General features: G+C 33.9%; 1 protein-coding gene across 4 annotated transcripts in view; it reads right to left on the bottom strand.

Moving 5' to 3' along the window:
* Window positions 1-24,660, bottom strand: part of NGLY1 (N-glycanase 1) — a 52,415-nt gene that overhangs the window by 13,335 nt on the left and 14,420 nt on the right. For all 4 annotated transcript variants that reach the window (XM_011358466.2, XM_011358548.2, XM_023532405.1 and 1 more), the window contains 5 exons: window positions 17,618-17,783; window positions 7,502-7,724; window positions 4,132-4,253; window positions 3,015-3,160; window positions 944-1,054 (listed from right to left, as the gene is read on the bottom strand). In XM_011358466.2, the coding sequence (XP_011356768.1) occupies window positions 944-1,054; window positions 3,015-3,160; window positions 4,132-4,253; window positions 7,502-7,724; window positions 17,618-17,783 (768 nt within the window). The remainder of the gene's footprint in view (window positions 1-943; window positions 1,055-3,014; window positions 3,161-4,131; window positions 4,254-7,501; window positions 7,725-17,617; window positions 17,784-24,660) is intronic.

The following is a 24,660-nucleotide window of genomic DNA, read 5'->3' on the forward strand; positions in this document are numbered from 1 at the left end:
AGAAAAGCTGGGGAAAACACACACAAAGACATAACATAAAAACACCTGTCTGAATGCAAGAGAAAGCATACCAGCATAGCCAGACTGAAGAAGCTAACATCCCAAGAGAAGAAATGAACTGAGGTGAACCAAACAATACTGCACCTCTTTTTTCCAGGCATTTGCCAATTATTAACTGATATGAGGAGAAGCTGAGAAGCTAAGCACAAAATGGAGGATAAAGTGCTAAAAAACAAAGCAGAATTTTTAGCAAAAACACAGTGCTGGCAAGTAAACAGATTGACGTTTAGAACCTTTCAAGGTGAGGAGCTCTAGTAAATACTCCAGTTTTCAGATTAGGTTCTCTGATGGGCTATACATTAAAAGTGAAATCCTAAATAGGCTGAAACCTCACCTTGAATCTCAATCACTGACTGGATTAAGGTGATCTGCAAACAACAAAAATTAGTTGTTTGTTTTTTAAGTTGTGAAAAACAAACAAACGAATGAGTATATAGTAAAAAAGGATGTAAAATAAAAATTGAATCTTCCCTCTCGGACCTCCAGGTCTTCTCATGGAAGCAGTCGCTCTTACCAATTTTCTGTGCCTTGTTTCAGAAATTTCCATACTTGCACAAGTGTGTATGTGTGTGTGTATAATTATATTCAAGACACAGTTTATTTTGATATATAAGACAGAACACTTTTTATGTCGTTTTACATATATTGAAATTTTGTTTCACTGAACTTTAAGAAACATGCCCATTTAATGTAAAAAAGCACAATTATTTAAAAAGAATCATCAAAATTTTCAACGAACAAAAAGACATTTAACATATTAAAATATTTTTGCTTGCAAAATAATGCTACTACTTTAAAAATGTCAATGGGTTAAAAATTGGCTCTTGAGTATATAAAAAAATTTCAAATGTCCTCACAAAAGTGACAAATGCCTATCACATACCTGCTTATTAAGTCCATTAATAGTTTCTCGGAGTACTTCTTCTTTAATCTCAGTTCTTCTGGAAATTACCTCCTCATGTTTACAAGAATATCTCCAAGTGACATCAACCACCTCAAATTACATAATACAAATATTTAACAAGATTATAACTATCAACTTTAATTTGCTAAATATCTAGAATGTAATTTTTTACATTTAATTTTATTATTAGTTTTAAGTAATATAGTACATTGGTTAGACATTTAAATAGTTTATAAAACGATCCCCCTAATTACTCTTAGAATGTTTAATTCTTAAATATAATTTTTAAAATGCTATTTCTGTTTAAAATTTTAAAAACCTGTGGGAAAAAAATCAAGAACATGTTTTTTGCTCATTTTCGGACAGGTACACTCCAAGACAGACTGTGATAAGAGGAAATTTTTGGAATATTTAAGGTTTTAAAAACTTATTTATAAAGCTGATTTCATAAAATTCATATTATAAAACTGATTTTTGACAAAGGTACAATGAGAATTCAGTGGAGAAAAGATAATCTTTTCAACAAATGGTGCTAGAACAATTTGTTATCCATTCGCAAAATAATGAGTTTCAATCCACACCTTCAAGTATATTCAAAATTAGCTCGAAATAAATCACAGATCCAAGTGTAAAACTAGCAGTATGAAATTTCTCAAAGAAAACAAAAGAGAAAATCATTGTGGCCTGGGCTAGGCAATAATTTCTTAGATATGTCAAAGAGCATAATCATAAAAGAACAAATTGATAAACGGGACTTCATCAATTTTTATTCGAAAGTCATTAAGAGAAAGAAAATTTGTATTCAGAACATGTAAAGAACTCCTAAGACTCCCCAAAACACATCCAAATTTTAAAAAAATGGACTAAGGGGACATGTGGATGGCAAATAAGCACATAAAAAGATGTTCAGTATTGTCATTAGGGAAAATACAAGTGAAAACTACAATGAGATACCATTAAACACCTATTAAAATGGCTAAAATTAAAAAGTGAGACCATACTAAATATTAGCAAAGATATGGTGAAACTGGGAACTCACACATACTGCTGGTGAAATGGCATAATCACTTTGGAAAACAGTTTAGCAGTTTCTTAAAAAGCTAAATAAACACCTATATGATCCAGTCATTCACTCCACTTCTAGGAATTTATCAAAGAGAAAAAAAGCATATGCCCATGTAACGACTTGTGCCTGAATATTTATAACAGCTTTATTTGAAATAATAAAAAACTGGAAAGTATCCAAATGTCCATCAACAGGTGAATGGATAAACAAACCATGGTATATTCATACAATGGATTGCTACTCAGAAATAAAAATAAACAGCTGATACATGTAAACATATGGATGAATCTCAAAATGATCGAGTAAAAGAAACCAGACATCTCTACCCCCACCCCACCAAAAAGAGGATAGATACTCCTTGACTTGTGCTGGGGTTACATCCCAATAAAGCCATCATAAGTTGAAAATATCATTAAGTTGAAAATGCATTTAATACTAATACACTGTAGAGTATTGGTTATTTATCCTTGTGATCGAATGGTTTTCTGGGAGTTGCAGCTCGCTGCCACTGCCCAGGATCGCGAAAGAGTACTGTACTGCATATCACAAGCCCAGGAAAAGATCAAAAATCAAAATTCAAAGTGCAGTTTCTACTGAATGTGCATTGCTTTTGCATTACCGTGAAGTCAAAAAATCATTAAGTCAAGCCATTGCTGATAGTCATAAGTCGGACCATCTGTATATAATTGCATTTACATAAAACTCTAAAAATACAGATTAATCTAGTGACAGAAAGCAGATCCATGGTTACCTGGACAAGGGCAAGCAGCAGAGATAACAGGGAGATAAGTAAACTTCTAGGGAGAGCAGGTATGTTCACTACCTTGATTCTGTGAAGGTAATTTCATGCGTGTATATAAATGACAAAATTTATTAAATCGTACACTTTAAATATTCGATGCTTTTTATATGCTGATTATACCTTCAAAAGCTATCAAAAAATATTTCATTCTTAGAAAAAAATTTTTTTCTCTTATGCCCTACCTCATCTTTAGAAAACGCTATAACATAGGAAAGCTTCTTGCCCCACCCTACTTCATAAAGGAGTGGTTTGTCACAGACATCTTCACATGCATCACAGTGCAACCACCGCTGCTGAGAAGGAGAATAGACTTCTGTCCAGACATGGTCTACTCGAGAGACAAGAAAGCAGCAGGTAAAAAGGGGGAAAAAAATAGTTAAAATCAGAATGACTTCTAATAATTATATACAAACTCCTAAGAATCACATAATAAAGTTATTTGCAATATTATAAATTTCAGTTAATAAGACAGCATTTTGTGGCATACAAGACTCTAGAACACTTTTTCTCTGTCTCTTTGAAACCCTTGAAAATGTTTTTGGAATATCTTCTTCAATGTAGTCAGGTTCACGTTCAATTACAAATAATGTGAGCTGTAACTTTTAAAAAGGTGAACATGTTGAACAGCAGCATCAAAAACATGGGAAACACTCTGCTAATGTGAAGAAGTTAGTGCCACTTTTGAAAAGGCAGTCTGTTCCTCAACTTTTAAAACCGAGGAATAACAGGAGATCTAACAGAGGATGTCTGGTTATTGATGGTCTCTGTTCAATAATAAGAGAAAAACTATTAAGTGAAAGTTTCCTTTTATTATTACAAAAACAAAAGAAACAGAAGTAAAACTCTAAGAGCAAGGAAAACAAACTTTTAACATGTAGATGGCGAGACGTTTCTAAATAAGGACAATATAAATTTCACATGGCTTTTATTACTTTTTTTGTATATTAAGGTTTAAGATTACTAAATCTTTTATATTAATCCCTACAAAAATGAAGATTTCTATAGCACATTACACATGTTCTTATCCATATAGAAACAGCATCATTAAAAATGTCACCGTAAATTATTAATAAAACAATGTTTATAGTACAAAGTACTAGGCAAAATGCTAGATGCAATATAAAAATCTTGTGATCCCCACGAAAAACTGGTGAGGTTGGTATTATCATTTTACAAAAGGCAAATGGAAATTCAGATCGACAACACCAGAAAGTAACAGAAAATAGTGAGCCCAGACTGTAAACCTAAATCCTTAAGTCTGCATAGCCCCATTAACTCTGCTCATACTCTGCTTTGTACCTGTGTAATCCCAAACATAGCGAGCTTCAAACCCTAAGGCTCGGCAACAAAGTGTAAAACAATTGGCCCACTCGCCACACCGTCCACATCTTGTTTCTAGAAGTTTCTCAGGGTTATTATACCTGGTTTAAAATAACAACAAAAAAAGTTTTGACTATAATAAGAATCTTAACAAATTTATATTATTTCTGTGCTAAACAGTAAAATTTCTTAATTTCATATTTTAATAAGAGCCTAGAATATATGACGCATCGTACTACAATCTTTGGTAAAAAATGATTCAACAGTAGTACAGCCTTCAGAGAGTTTAGAGTCCTAAGAAAGAGAAGGAATTTACACAAATAACTTTACTACATGGAAGAATGTGATACAAACTGTTCATCAAGTCAGTGTTATGGGAGATTTAGTGTTACGGGAGAGTGGTTGGGGAGGAGGAGCTTGTACTTAGACTGGGCCTTAAAGGACAGACAGGATTTGCACTGGCAGAGATTCTCCAGGAAATCTGCTTTGAGCATTAGCGTTACTCTAACATGTGGTATAATTAGCTCATTGTATTTAAAAGGTAAACAACATTAACAGATTACTCACTAAAGTTCTTAAAGTGTAGCTGAGCTCAATTTTACTTAAAATACTATTTTTTCCTTTAATGGCATTTTGATTGAAATTTTATTCTCCTGAAAAAGAATCCACTTAAAGGTGCTCGCTAATTTGGAAGTCTTTTTTGTTTTTTTGAAAAGATAGAGACATTTGTGACGTCTCCAGCTATAAAATGATCACAAAACACCAAATGTTGCATACTATGTTGAGAAGGACTTTGAACTGATAGAGATAAGCAGGAAAAGTGCCCCAGCTGAGCAGAGATGTCAGCCATGAGCTTACGAGGGAAGGAAACAGCTGCACGAATGAACTGGCTCTGCAATGACAAGTTTGTCTTAAGCAGATGCTCTTTTTTTTTTTGTCCACTTATTCTTTCCTTTATTTTCCTTTCTCTTTGAATGAAACACAAACTATTTTATACACACACACACACAAGAGAAAGAGAGAGAAGGTAGAAATGAACACTTAGACTTAATTGAGCTTAAAAACATGCACATTAGAAATACTTTGAGACCTGACAGTATCCCAATTTCAGTCCTCTCTTGACTTCCCACCTCATACCTGGATAACCACTATTCTGAATTAGGGATTTATCATGGCCTTGTTAGTTTACTGGATTTGTATAAAGCCCACTTTCCCAAGTTTTCTTTTTCATGTTTTTTAACTTGATAAAGAAATCATACAGAATGCATTTTGAGATGATGTTTCACAATAGTAGGTTTGTGAAATTCACCTACGTTGATGCACAAAGGTGAAGCTTATCAGTTTTCACTGCTGTGTAGTATTTCATTTCAGCTTTATGCCATACTGTAAATAATGCTCTACAAACATTCTCTCATACATCTTCTGGTGCGGACAGGCATAGGAGTAAAATTTCTGCATCTTTAATCATAAGTTTCTTCAATGTTACAAGAAAACACCAAATTGCTTACCAAAACTGTTGTACCAATTTGTAATCTACCAGTAGGGTTAGAAGCAGAATTTTCTTGTTGTTCTCTCTTTCTGTGTCTCTCAGAGCCTCACAAATACCTCATATCATCAGATTTAAATTTTTTTTGCCAAATTAATAAAATATTTCATTGTAGTCTTAATATGCATTGCTCTGGTTACTAGTAATCTGATTGCTGAATATTTTTGTACGTTTTTCAAAAATTGTGATGCAATTCTGTCAAATGTCTATTTATTTCTTTTGTGCATTTTTCTATATAGTTGTTTATTTTCTTCCAGATTTTCAATAATTCTTTATATGTTCTGGATATAAATATATTGTGACAGACATAATTCTGTCAAAAGTCTGTTCAGTTCACGTCCCTTCCCATTTTTCTGTTTCCTTGTCATCTTATTGATTAAGAACAGTTATATGTGTTGAAATACCTTCTTCCAGATTGTGCATTTTTTCCCACTTCCTTTATAATATTTTTACTTTAAATCATAATTTAAATTTTGCCAATAATGGGTTATTGTTTCTGTATCTTTTTTAAAAAATTATTTTTACTTTAAATTATAGTTGATATTTGGTATAATTTTATATTAGTTTCAGGTGTATAGCGTAGTAGTTATACATTTACATAATTTACGAAGTTAAGTGAAATTATAATTTAGCTAATTAAAGTACCTGAAGTTATAAATTTACATTAAGAAGTAAAACAGCAAAATTAGAGCATCCTATGCACCTCCATCTCCTGTATACTACTTGTGTCAAGGTGAATAACCAGCTTAGCCTCTAATTAATAGTGTTCATCATCCCAACCCTACGCAGAAAACAGCTAACAGTAAAACAAGCAAACGTTTAAAAAGAAAAAGAACAACACTTTGTATAAATATCTTTTTTCGCCTATAACCCTCCACACTGCATTATCAGTTTAGATCCAACCGCCTAGAAAGAATTTATGAGGAATTTAATTTGTATCTTTTATTTTCAAATCTTTGCAAAGTACCTGTGCAAATGTATGCTGAATATAAAAAGAACTTAAACAAATTTTAGATAATTATTGGATATTGGATTCTGTTTATCCTGTATTCTGTATATCATAGGGATGGTTCCTAGTGAGAACAGAACTGAGTCTCTAAACCTTCTAAATTAGGCATTTCAAAAATTTTTTATCTTTTTTTGCCTGATGATATAACCATATTTTACCAGTATTGCCATTTAAGAAAATCTGATAAGAGGCTTGTAAATTAAAAGATGGAAAAAAATTAACTGAGAAGTTCAAATTTCCTCAGTTTAAAATTTAGAGATATGAGGGTAGGTTAAATTGGGCATAGTAGGCACCTAATTAAACTTCTGTAGTTAAACAAAATATATATATTTTTATCTTCCATATTACCATCTGATGATTTTAAGTTAAGCACTGTTTATTATCATAATTATCAGTATTACTGTTAGTATTTTTTATGTACTATCAAGTATTATTAAAGTTAAATTTCATGTGTTGAAAAAATACGAGATTTAGAGCATTAAATGTGCTAGGACTACACCTAATATACGTTTGAGAGCAAGCAAGACTTTGTAGGCAATATGATCTCTGCTGCCGGCATTCAACTGTGCCATTCTAAGGTAAAAACAGTTATAGACCATACATAAATGAATGGGCATGGATGTATCCCAATAAAACTGAATTTAGCCTGCCAGCAATAGCTTGCCGACTCCTGTCAAAGAGAAATATATTTCTAATAATTAAAATGAAGATAAAAAGTTCATTTAATAAAAATTCTCTTCTGCCCATTCCATTAAGAGTGTCCTCTCTGGCTTTATTTTCCAGTGGATACCCACCTTGGGAATCGATTGCTGAGCTGGCATACATCACAATAATGATCTTCTACACGGTTCGCACCCCACTTCAGCTCATCATCATTGGGAAATAATGGTTTACCTTTAGACCGAGTCTGACCACCACATTTGCTGCACAAAATGTCATTCACCCAATGAAAAAATTCTTCCTTAAACCAGTGTAAGAGCTCCAGCAAGAGAAAATCCTCTTCACTTACATTAGTACCTGAGAAGTTAAAATAGAACCAAGTAAGAGCTAAAGCTGACAGAAACTAAAAATATCAACATATTTTATTCTCAAATATGAGCTGAAATTTAGAAAAATGTAAGTTGATCTAAAAAGTCTGCATAAAAATTGATGTGAAAAAGAACTGTCAGTATACTGTGAACTAGGCTGAGATACACTAACATAATATACTGCATATTTAGAACAGTAAGATGTTTACCATTTTATATACCCTAACTGACACGCATTAAGATTGTAAGCTTAACACAATGTTTTCTCAGAGAACTATGGTCAGTTTGGAATTGATCCTGAAACACATGAGAGGTAAGAAAAAACAAAATTCCAGACACTTTAAAAATCATCCTATTAGCTTTTCTATCATTGCTTCACCTATACAATATAATCTATCCATGGATACTTACCACAAACATAAAAAAAAAAAAAAAAACCATGTCTACACTGTAAATAATAACCGTAGTAAGGAAGCATGACATATATTATTTCCACTTTATCAAATAAAAAGGTCTCTCTTGACCATATACAAGACTGTAATATCTTTGGAATGAAGGAAAGCAGAGGGGAAAACTATTTAGGAGACCTACATAGGGGGCTCTCATCTCTCTATTTTATGTTTTATTATTAAAAAATGATATATGAAGGAAAAGATGGCATAATGTTAAAATCTAATAAAGTTTAATGCTAGTCATAGGTGTTTGATATACTATATTCTTGTATTTATGTTTGATGTTCCTCAAAATAAAAAAACTATAGGAAAAAAATACAGAGAATATGAAAAGGCCAGAAATACATTATTTTCATGGATAAGAAAACTCAATATTCTAAAGTTTTTAATTCTCTACATACTAATCTGTGGTTTAATGCAATCTCAATCAAAATTATAAAATAACTTTTCATACAATTTGACAGGCTAACTGAAAAATTCATGTGAAAGAAAAAAATGTGCAAAATAATCAACATAACTTTGATTAAGAACCATGAGATAATTCATCTACTACATATCAAATTACAAAATTCTAATAATTGAAACACTGTGATAATGGTGAAGAACAGACAAGTAGATCAATGAAACAAAAGAGTCCTTAAAGACAGATTTCTAAATGATACATGGTATTTTAGTTAATAAAGTTAGCCTTTCAAAGTAGTTCTAAGAAGACAGGCTTTTCAATGAATGATATTGGGACAAGTAGCTATCAAAATATCAGATCCCTACTGTACTTCATCCTTATCTATAAAAAATACAGAGAGAATACTATAAAAGTAATAGAACTTACATGAGAATATGTTTATGACTTTGGAGTAGAGAAGGCCTTCTTAAGTAAGACAAAATTCATAAAATAATGAAAAAATTAAATTTTCTTATATTAAAATTTATAACTTTGTATTTCAAAATATACTATAAGTGAAATTAAACAAGAACAGTAAGAGAAAAAAATGTAACATAGCTAACAAAGAAAAGATAAGTATCCAGACTATATAAAGCACTTCTACAAATCAGTAAGAATATTGACAAATCCATTAGAAAAATTCAAAAAGTCCATAAAAGAAATCCAATAATTTCATTAAGTGGAAACCAACACTCTCAGATACTTCTGGTATAAACTGGAAGGCAATTTGTTTGACAGGATCCATTACAGCATAAATGTACCAACACACCTGGGGCACTTTTATATGTATCTCAGGGAAATATTTGTGCATGTACACACCAGGAGGCAGACTTTACAAGAATCTTCACTGCAGCAATATTTAGAAAAGAGAAAAATGGTTAAAAAAAAATCTCAGTGTCCTTCAATAGGGAACTCTGCAAATAATAGTACATGCCTACTATAGAACACCACGGGGAGTTAAAAAGATTTCTAAGACATAATAGTAAATTAAAAACACCAAAGAGCTGAAGTTATACGAGATAAATTTTATGTAAATCCACATAATAAACAATTTTTACAGATAACTGTAAATGAGTATAAATACGCAGAAAAAGATATGAAAAGGAACATATCATGGATAATAGCTGTTACCTATGGAAGAGGAATAAGACTGATTGGCAGGAAGAGTTTAGTTTTCCAACAGGAAGTAATTCTGCATGTTAAATTTTAAATATACAGCACTGCCATCCTCCTTCTCCTCAGGGTCCCTACAGCAGCCACAGTGGTCTTTTAAAAATTTTAAGGTAGGTTATGTCACTCAAAACCCTCCAATGGGTTCTCGTCTCATTCAGAATACACTTCAAAGTCTATACTCTTGTTCTTTCAGTTGGTCCCCTGTGGTTCACCTGTGGAAAAATGCCCCCCAAAAGATATCTCTGTGCTAACTTCCAGAGCCTATGAACATTACCATAGATGGCCAAAAAAAAAAAAAAAAAAAGTCTCCATATATAATGAAGTCAAGGATTTTGAGATGAGGAGGTTATCCTGATATATCTGGGTGTGTCCTAAATGCTATCGATATGTCTCCTTATAAGAGGGAAGCAGAGGGAAATTTTACACACACAGAGAAGGCGATGTGAAGGCAAAGCAGAAAGAGATATGAAAATGCTCATCTTGAAAACTGAAGTGATGCAGCCACAAGTCAAAGATCCCAGGCAGCCACCAAAAGCTGAAAGAGGCAGGGAAGAGATTCTCCCGCAGAGCCTCTGGAGGGAGTGTGGCCCTGCTGACACCTTGATTTTGGCCCAGTGATACTGATTATGGACTTCTGTCTTCCAGAACAAATTTCTGTTGTGTGAAGTCACAAGGTTTGTTATAATTTATTACAGCAGCCTCCTTTACCTTTCTGACCTCTTTCTGTCTTGTTTATTCTGTTACAACCACGATGGCCTCCCTGCCATCCCATAAACATGCCAAGCTCACTCTCACTTCAAGGAGCCCTTGCAGCTGCCAGTGCCTCCTACCTGAAAGGAGAATCGCTGCTTTCCAGAGAAGCCCTTCCTAACAATTCTATGCCCAATAGCATCCTTGCTAGTCACTCTCTATTCTGTTATCCTGAATTGTTTGTCTTCTTGGCCCTTAACACTGCCTGCCATAGTTGAGTGGTTGGATTTTTTTTTTTTTTGGCTGTCTCTCCCCAAGATAGCAGGGACTTTGTTCTGGTCACTGCTATATCCCCACACTTAGAGCTGTGCTTGTTATACATTAGGTGTTCAGTAACTATTTAAATGAATGATGGAAAGACTGAACAAACAAACAAATATTCTCATAACATTACTCAGAATCAACACTGCTCACCAAATAGTCATTACCAAGATGGGAAAAAGGACTGCTGAAGAACAAACCTGGAAGCATCATGCTCCTTGATTTTAAAGTATATTACAAAGCTATAGCAATCAGAACAGTATGGTATTGGCCTAAAAATAGACACATAAATCTATAAAACAGGATAGAGAGTCCAGAAATAAACCTGTGCATTTAAATCAATTAATTTACAACAAAAGAGAAAAGAATATAAAATGGGGGCTAGTCTCTTCAATAAATGGTGCTGGGAAGACTGGACAGCCATACGGAAAATAATAAAATTAGACTACTATCTTATAGTATACACAAAAACTAACCCAAAAAGAGTTGATTGTAACATCTGAAACCATAAAGCTCCAAGAAAACATAGGTAATAAATTCCTTGACATCCGTCTTGGCGATAATTTTTTGGAGCTGACTCCAAAAGCAAAAGCAACAAAAGCAAAAATAAACAAGCGAGACTACATCAAACCAAAAATCTTTTGTACAGCAAAGGAGACCATCAACAAAATGAAATGACAGCCTACCGAATGGAAGAAATATTTTGCAAATCATATACTTGATAAGGGGTTAATATCCAAAATATATAAAGAATTCACACAACTCAACGACTGCTATAATATGGTTAAAAAATAGCAGAGGATCTTAATAGACATTTCTCTAAAGAAAATACACAGATGGCCAAAAGGCTTATGAAAAGAAGCTCGACATCCCTCTTCATTAAGGAAATGCAAATCAAAACCACAATGAGTTATCACCTCACACCTGTCAGAATGGCTATTATCAAAATGACAAGGAATAACAAGTGTTAACAAAGATGTGAAGAAAAGGGAACCTTCATGCACTGTTGGAGGAAACGTTTATTAGGGTACAGTCACTATGGAAACAGTTTGGAGGTGATTCAAAAAATTAAAAGGAGAACTACCATATATGATCCAGCAATTCCACTTCTGGATATTTATCCAAAGAAAATGAAAATACTAATTTAAAAAACATATGCACTCCTATGTTCACTGCTGCATTATTTACAATACCTCAGAGATGGAAAAAACTTAAGTGTTCACTGATGGAAAACTGGATAAAGGGGTGTGATACACACACATGTATACACACACAATGGAATGCTACTCAGCCATAAAAGGGTGGAAACCTGTCATCTATAACACCATGGATGGACCTTGAGGGTGTTATGATAAGTGAAATAAGTCAAAATGAGAAAGACAAATATCGTATGATTTCACTTATATGTGGAATGTAAAAAAATAAAAACAAAACTCAGAGAACCGAGGGATGATTGCTAGAGGTGATGGGGGGTGTAGGGTAGGAGAAATGGGTGAAGGGCATCAAGATATACAAACTTCTAGCTATAAAAAATAAATTAGTCATAAGGATATAATGTACAGCATGGTGACTACAGTCAATAATATTGTATTGCATATTTGAAAGTAGCTAAGAAAGTAAAACATACGTTCTCATAAGACAAAATTTTCTTCTAATTTTATATGGTGATAGATGGTAACTAGACTTATTGTAATCATTTTGCAGTATATACAAATATCAAATCATTATGTTATAGTCTGAAACTAATGTTATATGTCAATTATACCCTCAATTAAAAAAAAAAAAAAAAGAAGTAGGACTATTAAATAGAGTGAGGCCCACCTAAGGGTCAGTGTTCCTTGGTTAAGCAATATCTTTAATTATGGCTCAGAGAAATGAAAGTGAAACCCTATCTGTACAGGATAAGAGTTCAGAAAGCTCGGAGATATAGAGCTTAAAGGAAAGTAAGACTTGAGATGCTAAATTCTGTGAACATAATACTTAATACATGGAGAGTGTTTTTTTAAATTATAATCAAGACTTCAAATTAATAAATTTAGCATCTTCGAAAAAACCATATAATGATTCTGGTGAGTTTTCAGAGACAAAAATGAAATGAACAAGTTTAGGCTTTAATTCCATCCTACGAAAACCACAGACATCAGAGTATAAAAGTGAGGGAATTAGAAGAAACCGGTAAAAATATCAGCAGAAGTAGCTTCATCCTTGACATCCTTTAAGACACAATATTGCCTCCCATGTCTTCACATTCAATTTAGGAGGCCAACATGCATTTTGTTATCACTTTTCCAAAATGACAGGGTTTTTTTTTTCAAAAGGAGTTTCACCTGTATTTTGAACATTCAGTCATGACAAACAGTCAAGAAAAGTATTTTCATTTTCTCAGGCTTCCAAGCCAGAACTATCAAATTATGCTTCTCTGAGCCATAACTATCTCCAAACATAGGACAGGGCTCCCAGGTCTCTAATTCTGCTTCAAACCAGAACACTTTTCCTAGTTCGGAAACCCAGAATAAGGTTTTTTTCTGGGGAGGACAAAATATCACATGAATGAAAGAAAATCACTGACCTAGGCAAAGGAAGCTTTGTTAGCATCTCAGTGCCAACTAGTCACTGGGGCAGAGACTGCTGGTTGCCACACCATAGCCAATGGCCACTTCTTTATTTACAGAATTCCAATTTATTTGAGATGGCAATGCATCTGCTTAAAGACTACAGGTCCCAGCTGCCCTTGCAGTTAAGTGAGGTCAAATGACTAAGCTTGTGTGAGACGCTAAGGAGGCCGCTTCGGAAAGAGAACAGGCTCGGTTAAGGATATAACCTTTTTGCTTCTTATCCTCTTCTTCCAGATGCCTGGCCTGCAGAGGTAACGGCCAGAGCTCTAGCAGCCACCTTGGACTATGAGGTAACCTGGAGGATGGAAAACATGTATGCCAGAGCCAAAAGAAGGCACCTAGGTCTCTAATAATGCCAGACATCATATGAAGGACTACAGTACTATAAAGTGGAGGGGGCCATTGTGATCACATATTAATAAGCATTCTTATTTTCCACGGGGAAAAAACTGTTAACCCAAGAAGATGAACTGTTTCAAGGTCTCACAACAAATCTGTGGCTGAGCTAAGTCTAAGGCTCAGTCCCATCATCAAATACAAGGAAATAACATTGTATAATATCACAATAAAGACAAAACCACCAAAACCCAAGCAGTGACAAAATATCTAAGTGATAAATATTAAAAAAAAACTTAAATCATTTCTTCAATTAAAAAAAATTAATTTTTAAAAAGTAAGTTAAAAAAGGAAAAGAGACACATAGTTAATCCATCAGAGGGACTTCCAGCTTTAGCTCTGACATGTAAAGAGCTTAGAAGTTGTCATTCCTATCTTTCCAACCAAAAAAAAGCTGAACAAACTAAAAATCACTGACTTTCCTTGGACCCATTAGAGAACTGAGTTCACAGTGTAAACTGTCACCCCCAAATTTAGGGAGACAGATCAAGATACTCTACAAGGAGCATAAGTCACTGGAGCCATAAACTGGCAGAAATACTTAAATGGTAATTTTGACAAATTGCTGGAGGCTGAATATGGGCTAGTTTGAGATTGAGAAATGCAATCCTGGGCGGGTGTGGGGGGCATGGAGAGAAGAGTCCCTCATCCTTTTGTGGGTTTTCCCTGCAGGTATCCCACCAGATTCTCATTGTGAAGAACCAAAAAGATCCCTCTGTGGCTTTAGTAAGGAAAAGGAAAGAGTAGAATTACCAAGAAAACCCAGTCCTCTTAATTCCACTCTCCAGGGAGGAAGATTTTACCAGAGGCTTATCTGAAGTGGAGAAAGGGTGTTTCCCTGACTCCAGCCCACTCTAGCCTTCCTACCTCACCTGTGGGGAACCAAAGTTAATAAGGACTTGTGAAATTCATAGGCCTGAGGATACAGTCCCTCTAAACACTGAGATTTAATTATACCATTATAGAATACTTCCCTTCCCCCATGCCCTACCTACCACCACACCAACAGGGCTACAGTACAACGACTACAACGAAAAGATCTGCAGGATGCAGACTCTAAGGAGGAGTGTTTGGGGAAGCCCAAAGAGAACAGGGGAGACAACAAAAACATCAGAGGAAACTGAAGCCTGTGACACCTACAGCAAACATTAAACACAGCGCAACTCATAGTTAAGTGAACATAATCTTACACAGAAGGCCTGTTTACATCAGTTCCTATTACCCAATACATCATGTCCAGCTTCTAACAAAAAATTACAAGATATGCTGAAAGACAAGAAAAAACAGTCTGACGAGGTTAAACAAGCATCAGAACCACTGAGATATGGCACAGATTATGGAATTAAAGGAAACAAAATAAGTCTGATTAATATGTTAGGGGCTATAATGAAAAAGACCATATATGAGAACAGATAGAGAATGTAAGCAGAGAAATGGAAACTCTAAAAAATATCTAAAGGATATGCTAGAAATAAAAAATATTGTAACAGTAATGAAGAATGCCTTTTGTGGGCTCATCAGTAGACTGACACAGCCAAAGAAAGAATCAATAAATTTGAAGACAGGGAAACAGAAACTTTCCAAACTGAAAATCAAAGAGGAAAACAGAATGAGAGTAAAAGGAGACAGAACCTCCAGAATATCTAACACCTGTGGGAAATTGAGTTGTAGAGATAAATAAAGGTAAAACAGAATAACTTCACTTTGGAATATCAGAAGGAAAAGGAAGAGAGAAAGGAGAAGAGGAAATATTTGAAGTAATAATGGCCAAGAATTTTATAAAATTAATAACACCAAACCGCAGATCCGGGAAGCTCATAAAACACAAAATGAGAAAAATTACACCTAGGCATATTATATTCAAACTGCAGAAAGACAAAGAGAAAATCTTGAATGAAGCTGGGGATAGGGGGTGAGTGTGGGTGAAACCTTACTTATGGAGAAATAAGGATAAGAATTACGGCAGACTTTCTGGTCATAAACAATGCAGGCAAAGAGAGAGTGGAGTAAACTATTTACACTGTCGCTGAAGAAAAAAAAAAACCAGCCCCACCAACCTAGAATTCTATATCCCGGTGCTATTATCCTTCAAAAGCAAAGAAAAACAAAGAGAATTCATTTCTAGCAGACCTACCCTGAAAAATTTTAAAAGGAATTCTTCAGGAAGAAGGAAATTATATAGGTCAGAAACTTGGATCTACATAAAGAAAGAGTGTTAGAGGAGTAAGTGAAGGTAAAATACGATCTTTTATTTTTATTTTTGATATAAAAAGTTACTGTATAAATAATAACAATGGCAATATACAGATGCTCCTTGACTAACGAAGGGGTTACATCACAAAAAATGCATCTTAAGTTGAATATATTCGAAGTTGAAAATGCATTTAATATACCTAACCCACTGAACAAGATCACTTAGCCTAGCCTACCTTAAACATGCTCAGAACACTAACATTAGCCTACAGTTGGGCAAAACCATCTCGTTGCTGTTGTCGGGCATCACGAGAGCACGTTATACTATGTACCGCTAGATTGGGAAAATATCAAAAATTCAAAATTTGGAGCATGGTTTCTATTGAATGTACGTTGCTTCTGCACCATCATAAAGTCGAAAACTCATAAGGTGAACTGTTGTTAAATTGTGGACCATCTACATTGAGTGATTATAGTTTATGGATAGGTGAAATAAAGTAGCAATGTCATAAGGAATGAGAGGCAAGAACTGAGACAATTCTACTAAAAGGTATCTCCACTATACATGAAGCAGTATGGTGTTTTTGAAGGTGGACTGAGATTAGTTAAAAGGGTTTGCTGCAAACTAGGGAAACCACTCCCAAAATATTAAACAATCCCCTAGAACAGGGGTCCTCAAACCCCAGGCCGCAAACCAGTACCAGTCTGAGATATGTTAGGAACCAGGCCACATAGCAGAAGGTGAGCGGCAGGCGAGCATCTGAAGCTTCATCTGTATTTGCAGCCACTCCCCTACACTAGCATCACCACCACAGCTCCACCTCAGGTCATCAGGTATTAGATTCTCATAGGAGCACCGGTCCCTGGTGCCAAAAAGTTTGGGGACCGCTGCCCTAGAAAATACAGTATTAAGAAATGACTTAACAGATTTTTTTAAAAATTACATAAAAACTCAAAGTAAAAATTCTAAAGTTGGAATAATTTAACAACTAAAATCCTCAGACAATTAATCATAACAACAACATAAATATTGGTAGATGAATGTGGTAGGCATTGTTCTGAGCTGTGTCCATTGTACTATCTCATTTCTTAAAATTACCATTCCTATTTTCAAATGAAAAAACTGAGGCATAGAGATTAAAGTACTTGTTTAGTGACACAGTAAGAGGCAGAGTTGAATTTATACTCAGGCGGCTGGCTTCAAAATCCACATTCTTAATTAGTAAATGTGTATTAACCAAAGTGAGTTAATGGTCTACTCATAAATTAATTTTGAATATGGTTTGTCAGATTCACATTAAAAGTCACTAATAATGCCATCAGATAGTCCACTGAATCAAGTTATACTATACCTAAAAAATTCATATAATGATTATAATTAACCTGCAAATACATATTCAGGTAAAAGAAGTTTTATAAGAAAATAGTAACAGATGTGCCCATTTAATTATACGCAATAAAACTGTACTGTTATTGTACTCCTTAAAAAACCAAATAGATATTGGTTAGATATTTATAACACATACAGCAAAGGAACCATTTAGTGTTTCTGTTTACTTAGCAATGATGCATATTTAGCAGGGAATGGTTAAGTCACTACCTTTATCCAATGTTCTAGCTCTAGATAACTTTTCTTGTGATCTCCTTTTTAGTTTTTGAACTGGAATACAAGCCAGTGCTTTCTCCTGGAGAGCAAGGTTCTCATAGACCAGCACATGCTGAATGTTGGACTGAAGAACTTTCAGAATGACTGAATTGGCAGTAACCTAATAGAAAAAAAAACTGTAATTAGTTTTTCTTCATATGCTACAAAAATAATATAATAAAAAACACCGGTTATATGATTTCATAATGAATGTATGAATTTACTGAAATTATATTAAAAACATTTACAAAATCAGTAGTAGGAGACTGCCATATCTGTATGACAGTCTAAGATGTATCTATTTATTCCTCTGAGTATATTATATTACTGAGATTATATTTAAACAGAGGTTTGCTGAATTCTTGACCGCAAGCTTGGATCAAAACACTGCTCTGAGCAATGCATCTGACAGCTATTTCTACTTCAAATCTCTATAAATGATTTTAAAAAAAACTCTATACAGCATTAGCAAAAATGAAGAACTCTTAAAGAGGAAAGGCAGATACAAACGGATTAAAGGAAGAAACCACAGCAATATGCCCTCCAGAGAGTGGTTATGAAAACTAAAAAAAGTTCTCAAAATTATCCCAAAAGGCAGAGGAGCCACAGGGTCCACAGAGCAGGAAGGGGCCTCAGAACAAGTATTAAAGAGACTGGATGGGCACTGCAGAAGGAACAGCTAGATATTTTGCTCCCCCGCCCCATCACTCCTTGTCAACAAAGAATGTGTATCTGAGGAGTGAGGGAAGATGCTTAGATTCCTAAAAGGAGTTCCCAGGCTCAGAACAGTTCTGGCAGAGCCCACCCTAAACAAAACAAAAATAGAAAAAATAAGAATTTGGAAAAAAAAAAAAAAACAGGCAAGCAAAGACATGTACAATACTACAAAATGTGAGAAATAAGTTCAAATGTGTTAGAAATTACAGTAAAAATGAATGGGTTAAATGTGTATTAAAAGGTAGAGATAGATTAATTATAAAAGATAAAAACCATTACCAAATACTTTAATGTCACGTACTATATTAAGCCCTGGGGAAGGGTGCACAAGACAGACATGATCACTTTATGGTCTAAACGAGGAAAGGCACTGAACAAAAAATGACAGAACCACCACATTAAGTCAAATACTTGACTTTGTATAAATGTATGTGAGTGTGTATGTGTTACAAACTGGAAAAATAATGGACACCAAAATAGACAAAGACATCCTTACAGAGTAAGCAGTCTATGGATACAAAAACAATACTGATACAAAAATGTTCATTTACTCAAATATTTAAAGAGCTTTATTATTTGCTAGGTACTAGGGATATAATGGTACAACTTATTCATAGGTATTACATGAATTATAAGAATTATAAAGCAAATATAGAGGATAGTGAGACTGTACAATAGGGTTCTGAACCTAGAAGTACCTGAATAAATGATATTTATGGTAAAATATTAAGGATGATAAGCAGCTAGTAAACAAGGAAGGGAAAAGACCATTCCTGTCAAAAAGAACAGCATGTAGGCAAGTCGAGGAGCGTGTATATAGGGGATATGCTCAGTATATTAATGCTGAGAAGGATCAAAGAGATCAAGGTGTCTAGAGCATAGAGAACTAAGGGGAAAATGGTGAAGAGACAAGGCTAAGAATGAAGTTTGGTTGGTAAACAGCTAGATCTTTCCTATCTCTTTCCATTATAACAGGAAGCTATTCAAGAGACTTAAGCAAGAAAGTGAAATGATCAGATTTGTGTTTTCAGAATATCAATCTCACTGGAGTAGTGTGAAGAAAGCAGGTATGACAAGACCTAATGGGGGATGACTGAGAGCTGGTAGCTTGAGCTAGGGTGGTTACAGTAGTGGTAGAAAAGTGAACAAAATAAGAAGAACAAGAAGTAGAATTAACATGTTTTGGGGACTGCACTGTGGAGTCAGGGAGCAGTTAGAAAAGTAGGAAAACATACGAATGATCCATAGATTTTTGATAGGAACAACTGGATTAATAGTTGAACCACTTACAGTAGGAAAAAAACCAAAATGATCAAGTAAGCTAAAAACTATATGTGGTCAAATAACAATGAACTGAAAAAAAGTCCATTAAATTCAGCAGTGTGAAGACTGTTGATGATCTTAGTAAGAAGCTTGTAGTAGTGCTAATAAGAAAAGCAAGGTGTAAGAGGCTTAGTTGTGTAAGTGGTACCCCAAAGTGGGCTAAATGCACCAAAGGAGCTGTACAAAACAGTACACTGGAAGGTGGACAGGAAATAATAGAACTTCTACTTATGTTATTTTTTGTCCAAAAAGTGAAACAATTAAGTTATAATAATATTTAATATTTGGGTTAAGAGGGGCTCCATCTCAGGCTGGAGCAGCTTTCCTGAGGGAAGATAGTGACATGCTCACTCTTCCTTCTACTCTCATGTTACAAAGTTTTGCAGTTTAAATGTGCCTAGTTAAGGGTCCGGTCAAGATGACAAAGTAGGTAAACACTGTGCTTGCCTCCCCCCATGAGTACATTAAAATTACAACTAAATTATAGAACAATCAACCTGGAGAACTATCTGAAGACTTGCTGAACAGAGGACCTATAACTAAGGATATAAAGAAGCCATGTCAAGACTGTTGAAGGAAAAAAAATGTGCCTGGTAAAATAGATTTACCGGTTGGTTACATTATGTAGTTTTAACTAAATTAACCCTCAACCTGACTTAAAAAAAGATTAGAAAGACCTTTAGGCATTGAGGCTAATACTAATGATGCAAGTATATGTAATGAGAAGAAAACAGCAGGGCTGACATATCTTTTACTGTTTTACTATTAGCCCTTCAACAGCTACATTTTAATGCAAAAAAAAAAAAATCACAATCTACTGAGATCTGACAAAGTTAGCCCCCCAAATTCTAAATTATCAAGACAATTTAGAATATAGTCATATCTACATTCATTAAATGATACACTGTTAATACATTTTTAAAAAATAAAAACATTCACTTTAGCTCCTCTTTACACTGTATAATGTACATAAGTATATCAGCATAACAACATATATATGCAATTTATAAACAAATATAGATTGAGAGGATATGCTTGAAAACACTTTACTGATAGTGCACACACTTAAAGTATGGAGACTCTCTAGACAAGTATAAGAGAAGTAAAGACGCAGTGATAGTATAGGGGACTCTTCCTACAACTAGTTGTAAAGAGGAAGTAATAAATACAGGACATGCAGGATCTAGGGATATTCCTATCCTGGCTTGTTTCTATAATAAGCGAAATTATAGAAAAGGTTCTTAAACATTAATATGCGCATGAAAAATGCAGTTTCTCAAGTTCTCCTTTCCTTTTCTGGTTCAGTTTGTCTGGGGTATGTCCAGGAATCTGCATGTCTGAGTTATTCAACTTTAGATGAAAACTGGACTTAAAGTCATTGAAAAGAATCCCCAAGAAAAGAGGAGGTTGAAGACTTGGGCATAGTCCATTTGAGATTCCACAGTGACCAGAGAGAAAGGAATACAGGCACAGAAGAGAGACTGGCCCATAGTTAGAGGAGACACATTTCCTCCATTAACACAAGGCGCTTGAGTGGATCAATGACTACGGGAACATGATGAAGACTTGGTGATAAACTCAAGGTATTCACAACAGTGAGGAATATGCTCCTTTACCAGAATTGATACAGAAACATTAAAAAAAAAAAAAATGAAAATGTCTCCATTTTTATTTGAAAGAATTCTTATAAAAATCAGGCAATTACAGTGTTATCTTTTTTTTTCTTAAATGCAGATTTTCATTCACCGAGAGGGTAAGAACTCATCCAGAGAATTTTGATTTTCAATTTACTACTTTTCTATCTGGAAATTACCTCAAGCATTGTGGTTTTTAATGGCACTCAAACAATCTCTAACAATAAAATTTATTTTCTTGCCTAATTCTTTACATATTCATTGGCACAACTCCAAAAAAACTAAGCCATAAAAATAGAAGTTTGCTGATTGCATGGCGATTATAGCAGCTGAGTAACCATGTACGTAAGGCAGCAGTTAATTGCTTGAGAGTTAAAGTTATTTGGAGTACAAATGGAAGAAGTTTAAAATGTAAAATCTGTATGTTTCGGATAAAAAAGATTATTTTCTTCACCAATCATATGTGAATTCCAATTATTTTGGTTTCTAATGTGAGATATTTAAGACTTTATAAGAAAAAAGGACAATGTGCATTTTGTGTCAAATCATGTGATATAGCCGGTGGAAGTTGGATTACCAATTTACTTCTTTTGTAAAGGATCGGCTCTTGCCAAGCCCACTAGCCCTTTTTCTACCTTTATGCAACCCTTTGCTTTTGTGGTTTTTAAATTTAGAACCTATTTTTAAACACAAAGTTCTGTTTAACAAATTTTTAATGACAGTTTTAATCAACTTTTGACTTTAGTAAGCTTATTTCTTACAAAAAAAACCCTTTTTTCTATTTATAAAAGTAATAAATGTTGCAAAAAATATTTCAGGAAATACTGAATGGTATAAAAATCACCTATAATTTCATCACTTAGAGAAAATTATTTTAAGATATCTGTGTCTAGCTTTCCAGACCTTTTTTTAAGGAAACATGTTTATGTATATGAATTTTTAAAACAAAAATTTAAATATTATACACATACCCATAACATATGTGGTTTAACTTCAAATTCTCAGTTTACCTTTTTTCCCCACATAATAATTCTCCATGTCAAAACAGACCCCATAAATTATCATTTTTAACGGATGTTAGAAATGCCAATTTAAGGATGTGTGGTAATTTAAATAATCCCCTATTGAAAGGTATATAGGTATATTTTACCTTTAAAATGGTAGGTTTACAAACAAGAAATTGGACATTGAAATCTTCTGTCCAAATAGATTTCTTTTCTTATGAAAACTATCTAGAGATCCAGACTAAGAGGTCGACCTTTAAGATTAAATTAGTTTAAAAGTTGACTCATTTAATTTATCATGATCTAATACAACTACATTACTTTTATAATTGCAAAGAAATAATCCCAAATAATTATTTTAAATAACGATATACCATACACACAATGCGCAATAATTTCTGCAGTGATAAGAGTGGATGAACAGTCCTTAACAACTTCATACATATTCTCAAATTAGTCATGTGTCACATGAAAGCATACATTTAGAGTAGTTATGTAACTGTCAAATGCTTATTTTAAGCAAATCACACTTCAGAATCACGTTTTCAACCTATAGTTGCAAGATTAGAAACATGATGCTTCTAACATTCTGAAGTTTTTTGTCTTTGAAAAACTGTTTTTGCTGTTTCGAATCCGCTTTTGGAAGGCAAAGGGTATAAAGATATATAAAGAGTTAATAGGAAGTTATTTCTATAGAACACTAAACACTCAGCATACATAACTAGCAAATCTAAAAATCAGTTGGGTCATTAAGGAAATACAAATTAAATCTATAAGATACTACTTAACATCTACTAAAATGGCTATAATAAAAAAGACAACAAGTGTGGGTAAAAATATCAAAAAACTGGAACCTTCACACACTGCTAGTGAGAATATAAAATAGTGCGATGACTCAGGAAAACAGCTCGGCAATTTCTTAAGACATTAAACATAAACTTACCATACAACCCAGTGGTTCCACTCCTAGGAATCTACCCAAGAGAAATGAAAACAAATGTCCACACAGAGCCTTGCATATAAATGTTCATAGCAGCATTATTCATAACAGGCAAACAATCCAAATGTCTATCATGGAATAGTATTCAGCAATGAAAAAGGAAAAAATACTGATACATCCTACAATACGGATAAACTTCAAAAACATACGTAAGTGAAATAAGCCAGAAGCAAAAGACTATATATTATGTAATTCCACTTGCATAAAATTCCAGAAAGGAAGCAAAATAAGTTTCTAATAACCACCACCATTTATATATTCCAATACTTTATATCTTAAAGAAAAAAAAAACTAATTAGAAAACTTCAACATCTGTGACGATCACCTTGTTCTATACTTCAATATTTTACTTGATATAGTTTTAACCCCCCCAAAATTATAATAGTGACAAAGTTCAGCAGTGCTCAGGGTTTGTCTAGCTTATATACAGGTTAAATGCTTTTTTAATCTCTCCTACTGGTTAACTTTGGTCCATTTTAATTCTCAACTTGTACCCGACTCAAAATGGGCAAGGCAGGAAAACATAATTGTCAAATATTATAGTACAGCAACTAGTGGTTGCTGTACTATAATAGGAAGTTATAAAAGCTTAAATAAAAAAATACTTTTTAAAAATGTGTATTCCAGTGATTCATAGATAACCAAGAGTTGGCTATAAAAAAACAAGTTTCATTTTAACTTCTCCTAACTCCCTTGGGGAACACAGAAAAAGATACACTGTCCCAAGGACTAGAGAAATAAGAGTTGACATAGACTAGCCTACTGAGAGCATATGTCTTTGAGACAGTTTATTTTCTTCTAAACTCTAAATCTGTTTTAGCAGTAGAATGACATTTTGTATTTAGTGTACCATCCAGAGGCTTTCTGGTGACTAACAGTTTTAAAGACCTCACACTATATCTGCATTGCCAGGTTAGGAATACAAAAAAGGGAAATGGTTAAAGAAGATTCAGAAGATGCGAATGGATTTCCTAAGCAGAACACTAACAAAACACTACTTGTTCCAGGAAAGAACTATTTCATTAAATAAACTGTTTTCATGCATTATATGCTTTTCTGTTAAGACTGATTAGTACTGTGCATTTTAAACTTTAATACTGAGATTCAACAAAAGATGAAGCAGAAAATCTTAAAAGATATATTCTAACACTTCAATTAGAAAATACATAAGGGTGCTAAAAGCCAAGAAAGAGGTTAAATATGCTTCTGTATCAGTGCCAACCTTAACTGCAAAACTGATGAAGACCTTCAGTGTTCCAAGGCAGAATACACATAATTGAGAAGGGCAAAGAAGAATCCACTGGGGTGCACAGCACATTT

The sequence above is a fragment of the Pteropus vampyrus genome, unplaced genomic scaffold (genome assembly GCF_000151845.1).
Source record: "Pteropus vampyrus isolate Shadow unplaced genomic scaffold, Pvam_2.0 Scaffold1, whole genome shotgun sequence".
In the NCBI taxonomy this organism is placed as follows: domain Eukaryota; kingdom Metazoa; phylum Chordata; class Mammalia; order Chiroptera; family Pteropodidae; genus Pteropus; species Pteropus vampyrus.